The 15,645-nt window shown below is 36.7% G+C and overlaps 1 protein-coding gene across 1 annotated transcript in view; it reads right to left on the reverse strand.

Annotated features, from left to right (window-relative positions):
• LOC113657611 (signal transducing adaptor molecule (SH3 domain and ITAM motif) 1) overlaps positions 1 to 14,763 on the reverse strand; it is a 42,291-nt gene extending 27,528 nt beyond the window's left edge. Inside the window, exons 1-2 of the mRNA XM_027169535.2 lie at positions 14,261 to 14,763; positions 11,663 to 11,713 (exon numbers count right to left, since the gene is read on the reverse strand). Of these exons, the coding sequence (XP_027025336.2) occupies positions 11,663 to 11,713; positions 14,261 to 14,267 (58 nt within the window). The 5' untranslated portion in view covers positions 14,268 to 14,763. The remainder of the gene's footprint in view (positions 1 to 11,662; positions 11,714 to 14,260) is intronic.
• Positions 14,764 to 15,645: the final 882 nt, after the last annotated feature.

Below are 15,645 nucleotides of genomic sequence, written 5' to 3' on the forward strand. Positions count from 1 at the left end.
GAGCAACTTACATTTTATCTAATTTTTGAGTAATTGAGGGTTAAGGGCCTTGCTGTGGCAGCTTGGTGGTCCTAGGAATCAAACTTACAACCTTCCGATTGGTAATCCAACACCTTAACCACTAGGCTACCACATCCCACATTTATGTTAATACTGACTAAACTCCTCATTGTTCACTCCACATCATTTAGTCTACTCATTACAAACATGTTTAAATTCCTCTGGGTGGGAGGGATCTGATACACTCTCTCCATTGTCAATCACAGTGACATTAGCCAATTGTGGGTGTTTTTTCAATTGCATTCAATTTGTATAGCACTTTTAACAATGAACTTTGTCTCAAAGTAGCTTTACAGAGCATAACGTGGTAGATTAGTGGTTAAGGTTATGGACTACTCATCAGACGGTTGTGAGTTCGAATCCCTAGTCCACCAAGCTGCCATGGCTGGGCCCTTGAGTGAGGCCCTCAGCTATACAACTGTATACATTTTAACTTATAAATTAGCTAATCATCTGAGTTTATTATAGATTCATTACCAACGTCTCCATGCCAAATGATGGAGGTACAGCATATGTCGAGTGTAAGAGGTTGTTCTTCTCAAATTCCTAATGGGCTGTGTGCTCATGTATACAGAAGATGGCAGATAGCACTTTCCTCCGAGTATGTTACGCTGCTCTGTGATGCAGCATGAGCAACAATTTAAAAAAAAAGAACAAAAAAAGTGGTCGGCTGATTTCACATGTATCAGAGGAGGCATGAGTTAGCCTTTACCCTCTGTGGTTAGTAGTTGATGTATGATAGAGAAGAGCTGGTTGGTGAGTAAAAATGTCAACGTATGACAGAGACATAGACTAAATGAAAAATGGGTGTGTTTTTCATGCAGGTATAAATAAACTGTAAATATAACTCCATGCCCTCAATGACCCACTAGTCTCTTCTAGTATAAAACACGTTTAGCTCTGCTGTAGTACAGAAAGATGTTTGTATCAGCAGCGATCACACCGTACAACAGCTCATCACTGTGTCGAGACATTATTGTGCACTGAGCCAGTCTTAAGATCAGCTCATTGGCTCATTTGCCACTTTCCACTATATATTAATATCCAGTATACTGTAAAATAGCACTTTATTTCTTTTCTTTTTTCTTTTTTTCCATTCTTTGTCTCATATTCACTGTATACATCACTTTATATCTACTCGTTTAATCGCTGTTTACAATAATTACACTGTTGATGATGTCTCCTGCTTATACAGTGTCAATAAATGCTAAAAACCTACTGCAATACCACACCCTACTCTTTGGTTGTATTGTTTTTTTTATATAATTTTTTTTTAATTTTGTTTTATTTAAAACTTCAGTTCTGTTACATCTCACAGTGTATTTTTTCTCTCTCTCAGTTTCAGGAATTTGAAGTGATGCAGAGATTCTGTCAAAACTAAAAATATGTATATTTGTTGTATATAAATGTTTATATAATTTAACTTAACATTATTTATTTATTTATTTATTTATTTGTTTGTTTATTTATTAATTTAATTTAATTTAATTTAATTTAATTTAATTTAATTTAATTTAATTTAATTTAATTTAATTTAATTTAATTTAATTCCCAAGTTATACTGAATAGGAGTTATAAGCACTATATTGGCACCACAGGTGTGAAAATCTTGCAAAGGCCAATTCTTTGTTATAGATTTAATAAAGACATGCAGGTACATACACTTTGTTTCCTAGAAACTGCAGACCCCCTGGCATTTTTTTTTTTTTTTTACAAAGAACAAAACATTCCTCCTTTTCAGTTAATCTTATTAAAATGTTATTAAACACAGCAGTGATTGGCATTGCCTGTTTTAATGAGCATCTGCACTAGGCCTGGAGGGTAAATCCACATATTTTAGCTTGCTGAACCTCTACTTCATTTGCACTATTCTTTCTTATTTCTCTTTCTTTTTTTTTCTTTTCTTTTTTCTGTGATCAGCTCAAGTAAGCATTACACAACTCCCAAAGTGATGCTGAACGAGATCATTCCAATTCCACAAGCATTATACCGCTGTGCACTGGGACTAATAACCACCCCTCTACACATACATCAACAATCACGCAGAAGAATGTTAACAAGTAAACACTTACAAAAACTGCATATAACCACAGAGACAAATTACCACACCATTATGTCAGTAATCCTCTGCACTGTACAGCTTGGAATCTGTCTTTTTTTAAATCTGTCTTTTTTTTTTTTTTTTACAAAAACTTCCAAACAGGTTTATGACTCTTTAAATAGGCCAGGCCTCTGAGAGCATCTGGAGCTCATTAAACCTAGCATGAATCAAAGTATGCATGAGAACATTCGATACACCAACATGCCATGGACCGAAGGATAAACATCTAAAATGTCAATTCGAATTACATTTGCGATGCAGGGAGCTCTTCTCTAAATGGTGCCATTGTGGGTTGGGCTTCCTCTCAATGTAGCGCATGCATTTTAATCATGGAAATGTGGGTCACTTGACCTAAAGCTGACTCTTTGTACAAGGTATATGATCGCACAGGCAACAAAACAAGAAAGCTAAAAAAAAAAAAGGCAGGATATGATTTGGTCAAAGACATAAATTATAATTCTTATTGAAGTGGATGTCATCATAGACAAGATGTTTCCGGAGGAACAGACCGATGTAGTGCTGCCTACAGCAAAAAAAAAATAAATCATTTATTTCTAACTTCTATAGCCATAATGACATCACATAACAAAAGACAGAAATACAGGGAGAAGAAGAGCAGGAATGTGTCCTCTCGTGAGCTCAGGCTAGGCAATAAGCTCTTGCTTATACACTGGCATGGTTATTAGGCCATGTGTGAACTGTTTTCGGCTCCAATCTCTTCCATATGTGATCATGGTCTCATGCAAGAAAAAGTAATTTGGCAGGAACCTAGCCGATCCAGTCTCTTTTTTAAAATGTTTTATGAACAGAAAGAGCTAGTCCCTACGTCATACCGTATTGCGCAGCTGCCATTGTTTGTTTCACGTGACAGAGTGGACGCCGTTCAAGACTTCAGTTTAGTGGCAGGTTTGGAGGTGATTATGTCCATCCCCAGGGGAGCCATTTGCCTTCAGTTATCATAAGACCCACCGTTAAACAAGTCACTTATTTTAATCTGAAGCAGCAGGCAGGAATGAGGACGTGCAGAAAATCTGTTATTCAAAGAAAAAATCATTCAGAACCAGGAAGACAGATTCCGATTAAAATCTCTGACCGGAAGTCAAAAGTTCCTTGAAAAACAGACACTATTATTTCAAATGTGCCTGGAGTGCCACACTAAAGCCCTACTAAATATTTTAACCATTATACCTCTATTCCAGATGCCGCCAATCATTTAAACAATTTAAACTTTATGTTTCAGTAGGACACACCGGCGTCATCTTCAGCCATACTGCCAAACAGAAAGGAAAGTATAATCATATTGAACTTCATGTAATTTTTAACAAGGCCATCTGGAGACCATCTTTGAATTGGTCACTGCAAAACACTGATTTTGTGTTTGTGCAGCTATTTGTTGATTGAATGTGTGTTTGAGGTCATCTACATCTTGAAAGATACGTATTATGATTATTTTAATATGATTTAATATGACTTAATATGATTTATTGTGAACTTCCTAGCACAGGCGACCAATTTTTTTATTTCCTTTATAGCTTAAATATCCTGGGTTTTTAGTAAAAATTCATGATACCATAGCCCTTAGACTACTTGCCCAAGCCTTTTTATCTTTAAGCCTTTTTACCAGTACACTGGCGTTCCTTTTCGACAGCGGAATGGATCAATGAGTTGAATTATTTTATGGCCGCATGTCTGATATAAATTTAATCAGGACACTGTCTAGAGGCTTTCCATGTGAGATGTTTTTACTTCTTTTACTTCAAATATTAACCGCTTATGAACAAGTGCTTAGGGTGTCTCAGAGAGCAGAAATAGGTTCGATATCAGCATTTACTCTAAAAAAAAATGTATACGATTTTTTTTGAACTTTTCTCTATGAAATTATTGCCCCAGTGGGCTAAGTAAAAAAGAAACACTGAAAAACTACAAATTCTTAAAGCCCTGAGTGTCTACTTTTTTATATGATCCATTAAACCCACTTGTGGGGTGTGATATGACATGATAAGAAATATAACGCTGAACAAGGGCATGCCAAAGCAGGTGCAAACTGCATTTTTTTTTGGCCTCTAGTAAAAAGAGTTAATCAAGAACATGTTTGCTTTAAATCTGATTATTATGAGCTTTAGATTATTTATATTTTCTTCCATATGAATATAATGAAAACATAAAATGCCTATGTATTTTTATTTCCATTACTTGACTAGTGAAGGTCAACAACGGATCTGTAAATTATTTAAGTTTTCCAATGGTAATCAAAGACAATAGGATTTCTCAGCCTTGGCTACAGATTAGAAGGTTGTAATCTGTGATTGTTTTAATCCCAGCACCAACAGTCCCACTGATGACTTCTTGTACAGAGACTTAACACACAACTGCTCATATGTAGTCTGTCTCACATCCCTTCAAATATTTACTTATACCAGGTCTCTAGAAATGAGAAATGAGTAGTTTGCTGATAAAATACTGTAAAATGTAAATTATGCAACCAAACATATTTTCAGTAAAGTATTATAATATATTGCATCCTATTAAATAACACATAATGCAGTGCATTTGCTCATTTCCAGGTGAAATAAAATACAGCTGAGCAAATTCCCAGCAGTACCAAACTACCCCAGCTGTGTCCTTGATCAAGACACAGCTGGGGTAGTTTGGTACTGCTGGGAATTTGAACACACGATCAAAGCCTTAACCACCGAAGCACTACAATTAACTCAGCTAGCTCGCTTCGTGTCAGTGCAATCATTTAGTGCCAGCTAATTTAGTGGTTCAAGTGTTTGAATTAAAGTAACCATTTGTGCTAGTCGTGTTAGCTCTGTGGTTAAGGCTGCGTGTTACAGATTAGATTCAAATCTCAGCACTGCCATGCTTGGATTCTTAAGCAAGACCCTTCTGCTTCAGATGTTTTCCAGATCAATTGTAAAAGTTGTTTGTTTTTTAAAGCATCAGCCAAATGAACAGTGTACTTATTTTACACTATGTATACACTATCAGTACAATATTTGACTGTACATGTACATGCTGAGCATCTTGAGTGGAGAATAGTCTAAAGGAGAGACTGAAGGTAAAGCACCAAACTCTGCATAACATCAGTTCCTCCATAAAGTTCTTTAATAGAGCTAAACACAGCACACTACCCCATCTCGCTCTCTAGTCTCATTTGCTAGCTTATAAGCATGAGGTCATATACAGAAAAGCAAGACCATATGTTACAACGAGGCAAAGTTAGAGAACAGGCCTGAGGGGAACACACTGTCCTAACCACCTACAGTGTAGCGAAGCAGCTAAACTGATGATATATTAAACTTTGAGTACAAAACATCTATCAGGTTTCAGGCACATGGAAATGACATAAATGATATTGATGTCAGAACCATTGGAAGAATGTTTAGTTTAAAGCAGTTCAAGTGGAAATAATAGTAATGATCTAAATAATAATCCAAAAAAAAATAAAAAATAATAAATGCTGGATTAAATATTTGTCGCTAATATGTTTAAACTAATGGGAGACAAACATACATTACAGAGACTGGTGAAGGGACAGTTGTAGCTACATTCCCCTTTAAAACTACTGGAATGGCGAGGTCAATTTATTTGTTTTTCCTTCAGACTGAAGAGATCTTGGTTTGAGATTAAAAAAAATGAATTAGAATTTCCCATTTTATTTCCTGATATTTATATGTAGAACATAGCAAATTTTGTATAAGACCACCCAATTTTTAGGTGAGCAACATCACTGCCAGGTGTTTCCTGTTACCCAGGTGTGTGCTATTAGATTAGACTATTAGACTGTTTACACAATAAATACCTCTGAATGTCTACTCTTGGTTTTAGCTTTCAGCTTCACCTGTGAAAACTGCATTTGTTGTTAAAAAGGATAATCCTAGCTGACGACCAGAGAGCTGTATATAGGAGAAAAGCAAGGCATTTTGAAGCTGACAAAAGAGGGAAAATCAATCAGAGATATTGCTCCAGCACTAGGTGTAGGCTATACAACAATCTGAAATGTCCTGAATGAGAAAGAAACCACAACTTTTTATGATTAAACAACAGCACTTTATGATCTTCATGAGAACTGCAAGGAATAAAAAAGCAAAATAACAGTAAGAGGCATCTGCAACCAGCTCCACAGGACAGGGGTGAAGGCATCACAACCCATTATACATATATAACAAAAAATATGGAGACCATCCCATAAGATGTAGAAGTAAGAATCAGAAGAATAAAGTGGTGCATTTAGAACATTACATCAGTAGTGTTATTTTTCTACCATAGCTTCCTTTGTTTGGAAGTATGACATCACTGAGGCAAATGGTTCCAAAAAAGCAAGGCTGCCAGAAAAGATGGCAGTAAATGAACGATTACATAAAATGACTAAATCCGAGTAATAAAACAAAAATCCCAAACAGGAAATCATGTTCAGAAACAGCCAAAACTTGTGCTGTAAAAATTCAAAACAGATCAATATTTTTTTTATTAAATCAGTTTAAATATGAAAAAAAAAAAAAAAACATCCCTAGATGATTTACTGAGACACTCTTTTGGCCAGGTAGGAGTGCTAAGAGTTTCAAATCTCCTGACCTTTTCATTTCAACCCACACTAAGTATGGAAATTTGGTGGTGTGAGCAGGAGAAGCTTATGTCACTGGGTGGTCCACCCTTATGCCTTGTTTCCTGACTCAGCTTTGAATGCATTAAAAAGCTGTCTGTTTCTACCACCGTTGGATCCCGATATGCACTGTATCATCTAAGCCTGTACAGTAAGCACCATGCATCATACTAAAGTGCACTTAATACTCAGGAAAAGTGCTAGAGTACAGTGCTGCTTGCTTGTGTGAGCCCTGTATTATATTAATGTAGTCCTACAGCGCTACAGACAAAGTGCCAGATTGCCTACATGCAAACAACTCATCAGAAAGGCCCATGGAAAGCTAGTTTGTGTATCACCATTTTACTCACTTTACTATGATTTAGAAGGCAGGTCTTTCTGACTGCCAAAGTAATCAAAGGTAAAGGAAATAAAGGCAGAGTGCCTCCGTCTTGGCCAGCTCTGAAAATGGGATGTCCAGTTTGCAATGCCTTTGATTCTAAACAGGGTAAATGAAAATACATATATTACATATGCAGGCACAATTCTTTTCTTCTCAGAACAGGGAATATGGAGTTGATTTTGGCTGGTGGGTGAGCCAAAAGACTTGTGTTAATATATCAGACAGGGTGTAGCACTCTGGACCTGCAATAAAATAAAAGCAGCAAACTCACATATGTGTTATTTTTGACTAGTTGCCTGTTGAGGCAGTTGCCTGTCCATGCATCATAGAACAGCACAATTCCATGCCACAAAGCTTGTAATAAGGGGTGCAGTTTATGAGCAAGATTATCCCTGGAGGTCTGTCGCTGTTTCTTGGAAGTTGCGTATCTTAACTCAGCTCTGGATCTGAAAGTGTTTTTCACATCTGGTGTAGGCAACAACAGATGTCCTGCTTTGAAATGTCAATTTATGTCCATTTGTCCAGAACAGAGTGTTAGGGAATCACTGGTGGCTTATTCCCCTCGACCACAAGGCCTGTGACCACACACCTCCTAACCTTGGTTCCAGTGGTCATAGTATGACCTGTGTATTTTTGCATTTTTGCTCATCAATGCTCATCTTAGTTAACTACTCTGTGAGAAAATAAATCCATTCTTATGTGACTGTATTTGTCATTTCCAAAGTTCCTGTTTTCTAAACTAATCCCCTTTTCACAACACCATGGCTCATGCCAACAGTTTCCTGCTGGATATCTGTCATTCACGCTTGGTCTGAATTCAGACTCAAGGCATTAAAAGCATACCCCTTTTTCTGTTGAAAAGTGGTTGTTCCATTCTCCTGATCCTGGGGAACGAGATAAGGAAAAGCTATACAGACCAGACTCCCAGAGGGATTAAACTGTAGACTCTCTGACTTGGAGATAAGGGAATGTTCTCTCTGTACCTCTGCTCTCCATGAAAGAACTAAAATCAAATTACACTGCAAACACACTTCTAACCAATGTCCAGTTAAAGCCATTTGAAGGTGGGTGAAACAGACCACAAGAAAAGGTTCTGCAATGCAAGTCAAAACAATAACAGTAACATATCTATAAATGCAGGCAGCTTTCAACATCAATCCTTGGCAGAAATGCTTACCATTACCATATCTTACTCTGGGTGAGAATTTCCCCTATGACACAGAGGTAAGAACCTTATCGAACCTACAGTAGCAAAACACATCGAGGCATCTGATATCAACAATGCGTACTGCTCAAAATAATATATGTGATCAATTTTGTAGGTGCACCTTTGAAAATATTATTATATTGACAATGACTTAACCCTGGAAATAGTGTACATTCAGCCACAGATTAATGTTAATTAACCATCAGTTGAGATTAAATAACATTACAGAGTGGCAAATGAAAGGAAAAAGCAACAAATTGCCTTTGCATGGTATTGCTCCACAAAGAGCTTTTGCAGCAACAAATAATATTCCAATTAGAGCTTTTCAAAGTCATCAGTCAAACACATCAGGCCCAAATCTCCCATCAGTATTTACTTGGGCTGTGCTCTGATTACTGTGAAGGCCATAGCATATGATTTTGCATCACTTTTATACACGTCATTCAATCTGTGAGTCTTGTTCAATTCTCACATACCCTGTGGATGGGGTGAAATGATCATCTGAAAGAGAACTCACCCGTCTGAATAGAAACGTTTTGTCGTAGGTTAATGATGATAAAATAAAATAGTGTTATATGTACATATAGCTGTGTATATATACTGTATACATACGCAAAAGATTAGACGTGACCATCTTTTAAAGGGAACGAAACTAAATACTCCTTGTAGTAGAGTAGAGTAGAGTAGAATAGAGTAGAGCAGAATAGAGTAGAGTAGAGTAGAGTAGAATAGAGTAGAATAGAGTAGAGCAGAATAGAGTAGAATAGAGTAGAGCAGAATAGAGTAGAGTAGAACAGAGTAGAATAGAATAGAGTAGACGGTACTTTATTTCACCATCAGGGGAAATCCGGTAATGTTACAGTACACGATGAGCTGAGTGTTGTAATCAAATTCATTGCAAATCAATGCAGGAAACTGAATGTAAGTTATCACTAATACATTCTTGCCCACAACTGTGACAAAACAATGTGCTGAGATTTGAAAGACCCAGACCTATCTAGACCTGTTTATCAGAATGGTTCCTTTCCTTTGCTCAGGATGCGGGTTACTACAGGAAAGAGAACTGCATATTTTTCTCTGTCTATGTTTTCACTGGCTCTAAAATAAGGCCTGCGCTATGATGCTGAATATTCACTAGAAAGCGCACCCCCACAATTCTTTGCTCCAGCACCAACACAGCAGTATCCTGGCCAATCGACCCCCACACCCTCCAGCTTCTCCAGCTCCCTGCCCCCCTCCTCAGCCGATATGAGCTCCAGTTAAACAAACCCCCTGAGATTGCTGCAAGAAAAAGGATTTAAAATTTGTCTATGGAACACTTTTTTTTAAACAGCTCAGATCTCAAGGTGGATCTGATTACTCTTGAATCATTGAATTGTGTACATCGCACCATCAATGAAAAGTTGCTTTCGGTCTCGTTACACTTCATTTTAGGGGACAAATCAAATAAAAGTGGAAGTCAGTACTCTTGCAGTGGTGCTGACTCAGCAGTAAGAAATCACTTGGAATAACATCAAACTAAAATTCAGCGCACGGCCACACCAGGTGTCTTCAAGAGTCAGTACAATAGGCTGCACAATTATCAACAGAATTTTTTATTGATTATTTGGTTTAGAATTGAAACCACAATTTGTATGAAACAATATGCACATTTATTAATTATTAATTATTTATTAAAATGTTTACAGTACATCAGTAGCATGGCAGCTGCATTTTCCTAGCGCATTTAAATGAATGACAACTCATCTGCATTTTGAATCGCTGAATTACTCGGACATTTGTACTGTAATAACCAGAGCAAAAATATATTATCGTATATAAACCTTTATTCAGATTAAAATCCCAAAAGCACATTGTGTCCTCTCAAAGTTACATAAAAGGGAAACTAGTGGTTCTAATGGCTGGTTAAATCGTTTGTAGTTCTGTTCTTCTTCAACTCATATTCCATCTGTGAGGATGGAATTTACTTCATACATTTATTTTTTAGTTTGTTTAGTAACCGGGGGATTAAATTTCATGGCTCAGCTTTCTGTTTCTCCTCTTTCTTTTTCTGTAGTGTATAAGGGTCATGTGGTATAACATCTATAGTCACAGCAAATAATAGTGTTCTTGTCAGTACTGTGATGAATGAAATTGCTTAGCTATTTTTCCCCAAATGATGATGATGATGATAATGGCACTTACATCATCTCTCCAGAGCCTTTGCATTTCCTAATAGCTTGCTTCAGAGGATACCCGCATCATGTTCATGCCTAACTAAAGCACACGTCTCTAAATCAAAACCATTTGGAGTAAACAGCCCAGAAGTAATCCAAAACTGGTCTGGTTTTCTCACAAATCTGTCAGATCTCTGCAGGTCCATCATTCCCACTTTGCATGCCAGTAAAAGACAGAATCCAATTCTTGCCTGCCAGTTTAGGAGAGCATGATTAAAGTGCTTTGATCCCTTGCCTGGATCTTCTCACGTCACAAACATCACAATCCCTGTCATGAATCCTCCAACCTGCTGGCTCCCTGATGAACACAGCTATGCACAGGCATCTGGAATCTGCATATGAAGCTTAGATCTAGGACCTCAGCTGCTTAACCCTTTCATGCATAATGTCCAAAGACATAGACAGTTGATTTAAGGCTGTTTTTTTTTTTTTTTAGAAATATATTCCAGGTAATTCACCTCTAAACACTTCATTATATGTAGTTGATAAATGGGTTAAATAATACACAACATCTTATTATTATGAAGTAGGGCGAATGTATTATAATATAGAGATTTAGCTTTAGACTTGACTGTAATTATTTTTATAACTTTTAAGACATAGTGAGAACATCTGCATTGTTTTCGCCAAGAAATAGAGTAACAGTGACTCTAGTAATGTGAAACTTAAGCAATAATCTGAAATGCAAAAGTTGTGCAAACTTAAGATGGCCAAGAAGTCAAGTCCCTTTAGTACTGTATGTCATTAGAGAAGCCAACGAAGGTTGCAGAAAGATGCAATCATAGCAAAATATGGAAAAGTTTAAGGCTAACTATTACTTTTCAGTGCCTGATGCTCACTCGTGATAAATATAGAAAACTCCACTCTTTGAACAAAGTAAAAGTGAGAAGGTCTGTTCACACCAGTGTACCTCAAGCTAATGACTCAAGCATACGATGACACGGAGAAGTGTGTTAAATGTTGGCACATGACCCCATATTCATCTGCTTTATCCATACAGCATAGTTCAACATAAAAACACTCCATTTTGACAGAGTTCAGTGTCAAATAATCTATGTTTCGACAGTGTGGTGGTGTATAAGCTACTCACCAAAGCGTTTGTAGCCAAAGGACTGCACTTCCTCTTCATCGGTAAAGTCGTCTGTATAAGGATTAAAGGACAACGATATTAGATGACAGTGTCAGTGCTATGATGGTTTTCCATTGAAGATTCCTTGAAGTAAATGCATTAATATAACAATCTTTCTGACAGTAAAACTGGCTTAAAATAAGGGACACAGAACACAACTGTACTATAAAAAAAGTCTAAAATGAAGACTTACTTTGGCCAACCAGTAATAATTCTAACAGGATTTATCTGGAATACTCTCAGTCAAAATCTGCCAAACCCAGCATGTAATAACAGTGTTATGATTCCAAGGGCAGAAATACTTTATAGAAACATGTGTCCTCCTACTATTGAATTAACACTGGCTGCAAAGTCCATTCTCAAGTTAACAAAATGACACTATCCTAATTTACTGTTCGACTTCAGTCTTTAAACAAATATACATCTGTATGAAAAAAGGAAACCATGATTATGTATCTTTGTTGGAAGTCAGAAATCATTGTCAGTGTTATAACCTGCACGGCACACACAGAGACACAGGACAGATGTTTAAATGAGACAGTCCTGCACCTAACCACCTCTGGTGACTCAAGCAAATGCACAGACATTGAACACAAACCTGCAAAAACACATTAACATGCAAATGGAAAATAAAACAAGCATCAGGTGTTAGTTAGTCATGAAGGAGTAATGACGCCCTTTCCATATACTGTAGTTACAACGTTTTGACTAGATGACGATAAACTGAGGAATAAACCACTTGCTGTGTATATGTGCAGCAATATCCCACTTAGTCTGACCACCTTTTTTAAATCATTTTTACAATAAAAAAAAATGTTCATATGATTTATTCTGCTGTTATAGACAAATACCCAGAATTAAGCACTTAATAATCCATAATTTTGCTAGTGGGAAGTCAATTAAAAAAAATCTGGACTAGTTTCCAGATGTTCTGGGTCTGCAATTTAACACAAGTAATAAATTATGATTTAAGTATGATTTACAGATCAAAAACTTACCAACTCAAGACAGAGTACTACCTGATTAGAAATGGATACTGTATATAGATACAAGATTTATGTAAATACTACATACAACATGTAGTTTCTCAAGTGTTATCCTTTACCCCAAGGTACACAAGACCTAATTCAATAAAGAGCATTAAAACGAAGTAATTATATCTTGTAATTATATCTATTATATAATTCTATCCTAGAGCTGTGGTCTGCATCACATCCCTTCCTCCAGCCCACCACCCTCTCCACCTACCTTGTCTGCACAGGTAGACAAATACCCTCATGTCCCCCTCCCCTATAATCCCCAGAACTGTAAACACAGACACGCAAAGATGCAGACAAAGAATGTGACCTTATAAATTTCAGAAGTACATAAAGGTTAATGGATGTATAACTGAATCCATAACCATGAGATGACATTGTAGAACCTGGCAATTATGTTAGCATATAACTCATTTAACCATTAAGATGAATGCATGTAAATAAGACTGTAATAAATATCAGTCCAGAACGTTTTTAATTTCTGTCAAAGCTGTACTGCTAAATGATCTGTGTGCCTTTTTGTCACTTAAAATGCCCAAATGTTTTTGCTTACCAATGCACTTTACATGATTCTCAAACTGTCCTTTGTAGAAAAGAACATGACTCATTTATCCAAACATTGTTGCTCCCCAGTTCTCCATTTTGGTCTTCAGGAACAAACCAAGGCTTTTTTTTTTGGATTGCGTAATCCTGACTTCTTATTTTCCACTGTTCATAAATATACATGCAACCTGTCTTGGAGTTGAGACAGAGCACGAAGGCAGAAAAAAAGAATGCTCATAATCATAAGGTCTCTCTTAAAATCAATCCTTGTACTTTTGCACGATTGACATAATTAAAACAGATATAAATATACTTAAATACAACAATATTATATGTTTTATATGAGGTCACAGAAAGCCAGTTTTGAGCCATGCAGATGCTGGAACGTTCGTTCTCTATCTAAACAATAAAACTTCTATTATTGTGGCTAAATCTTTTCTAAAAATGACATAGGTCAGTGAGAACGTGATTTGTGTACAGATGCTTGAGTTCAACTCTTCTAAAAACAGGCAACTCGGCCAAAAACATACACGCGGCCAACCAGCCTTAACACACCACGGGCGCTTAATGCATGCCAGATGTTGGAGTAACACACATTCTTTAAAACGGAAAGAGAAAATAAAACACACACTACCATACTGCTGAGTAGGCTAGAGCAAAATACAAAGGTTTCTATAAATGCCTCGCTCATACTAACGTAGTAAATAGTTCAATCGTAGCCTAAATAATCAAATCATCGCACCGCCAGATGTTCTTAGTAGCCTACATTTTCATGCATTCAACAGTTAGTAGATTAATAGCACTAGATGTTTGTGCTTCATACTACCATGTTTATCAGCATGTACAACAGTAGGCACAAACCTGTTCGTATTAGATACTAAGGTACTAAAATAGTATGTCAAATAGAAAGATCCAAAAAATACAGCTCTGTAAAGTTAAAAGATTTTTTTAACCTTGATTTTTTTTTTGTGAAACTTACCCTTCATTGTGGATTGAAGCAGAAAGCACCTTTGCCTTAACGATGTTCACATCAACTGCATGACAGAGTTGATGTAAAATTGAAAGAAATGTAAAATTGAAAGTCCTGGTTTACGCAAGATGTCCAATATTTGCAGGGCCACCTGGAACGGTAGTGTACGATTTTATTTTATTTTTTTTGGTCAGGAGGTGGACACGAGTCCTGCAGCAATGTCCACAAACTTCTTCAGTGAAGAGCAACTATCAGATATTTCAAAGAAATAAAATTTCTGTGCAAACGTATCCGCGGGGAATAGAGTTGAAGTTGAGGTAAAGGAAGAATACAGAAAGCGCAGCAGGAGTTGTGGAGTAGTGAGCAGCCTGTGTTGCCCACTTGGTTTTTACATTACGAGAGAACCTTTAGCTAGGCACCCAATAGTAAAGAGAAGCCATGTGAAAGCCGATAGGCTCACTAAGGCTCAGTGTGTAAAACTTCACATCTGGAGTTCAACTTCCTCCCCGAAACCCTGGGGAGGGAACACACACGAGCGCGCGTGCGTACCCAGAACTGTACTCACTCACACATATTAACTCATGCACACACTGTAAATGCTCCTCACACACACACACACACACACACACACACACACACACACACACACACACACACACACACACACACACACACAGAGTAATGGAAAAATCGTTGCATTGTGATATAGTTGTTTCCAGTTAACTGCCAAAATAATCGTTGACTTTGTTGAACTTTAACACTCAGAAATTCACTCATACATTAGAACAAATTAGTTTTCTTTTTCTCTGTTGAAATTATGTTTTTTACTTTATTTGGTCTACTTTAACTAGACATATTTTACCCATTTGACCTGATCACTATAGGGATTGCACATAGAGTGAGAAAAGCACAATTTCTGGTATAAAATATATACCTATATTTGGTTTTCTAAAAGAGACAAAAAATCTATTTTGAGTTAAAAAAAAAAAAAAGAATTTTACTTGCCACAAAATGTTCCATCACAATGGACCTTACACACAATCCTTATATTTATTTTTTTTTCTTTTCTTTTCTTTTCTGTGAAAAACTAGAAAAAGAATGTCAGGGATCCAGTAATCTAAAGACTCTCCAAGGATCACTCCAAATAACCTTATTGTAAAATATTTGAAATTTGAAATATTTGGAAGGTCAAGACAAGGTCAGGTACAGGGGCGGTTCTAGACCTTTTTTAGGGTGGCTTCAGCCCCCCTGTGTGTGATCTCAGCCACTATAAAACTATAAGTATAATTTTTACTTTCATAAATAAATAACAAAAATTACGTTAAAATGCAGGACATGTCGTCGATTGGAAAGAAAATTATTTATCAGTTAGATTTTTTATTTACTTTGCTTTT

This window comes from Tachysurus fulvidraco, chromosome 1 (genome assembly GCF_022655615.1).
Source record: "Tachysurus fulvidraco isolate hzauxx_2018 chromosome 1, HZAU_PFXX_2.0, whole genome shotgun sequence".
In the NCBI taxonomy this organism is placed as follows: Eukaryota; Metazoa; Chordata; class Actinopteri; order Siluriformes; family Bagridae; genus Tachysurus; species Tachysurus fulvidraco.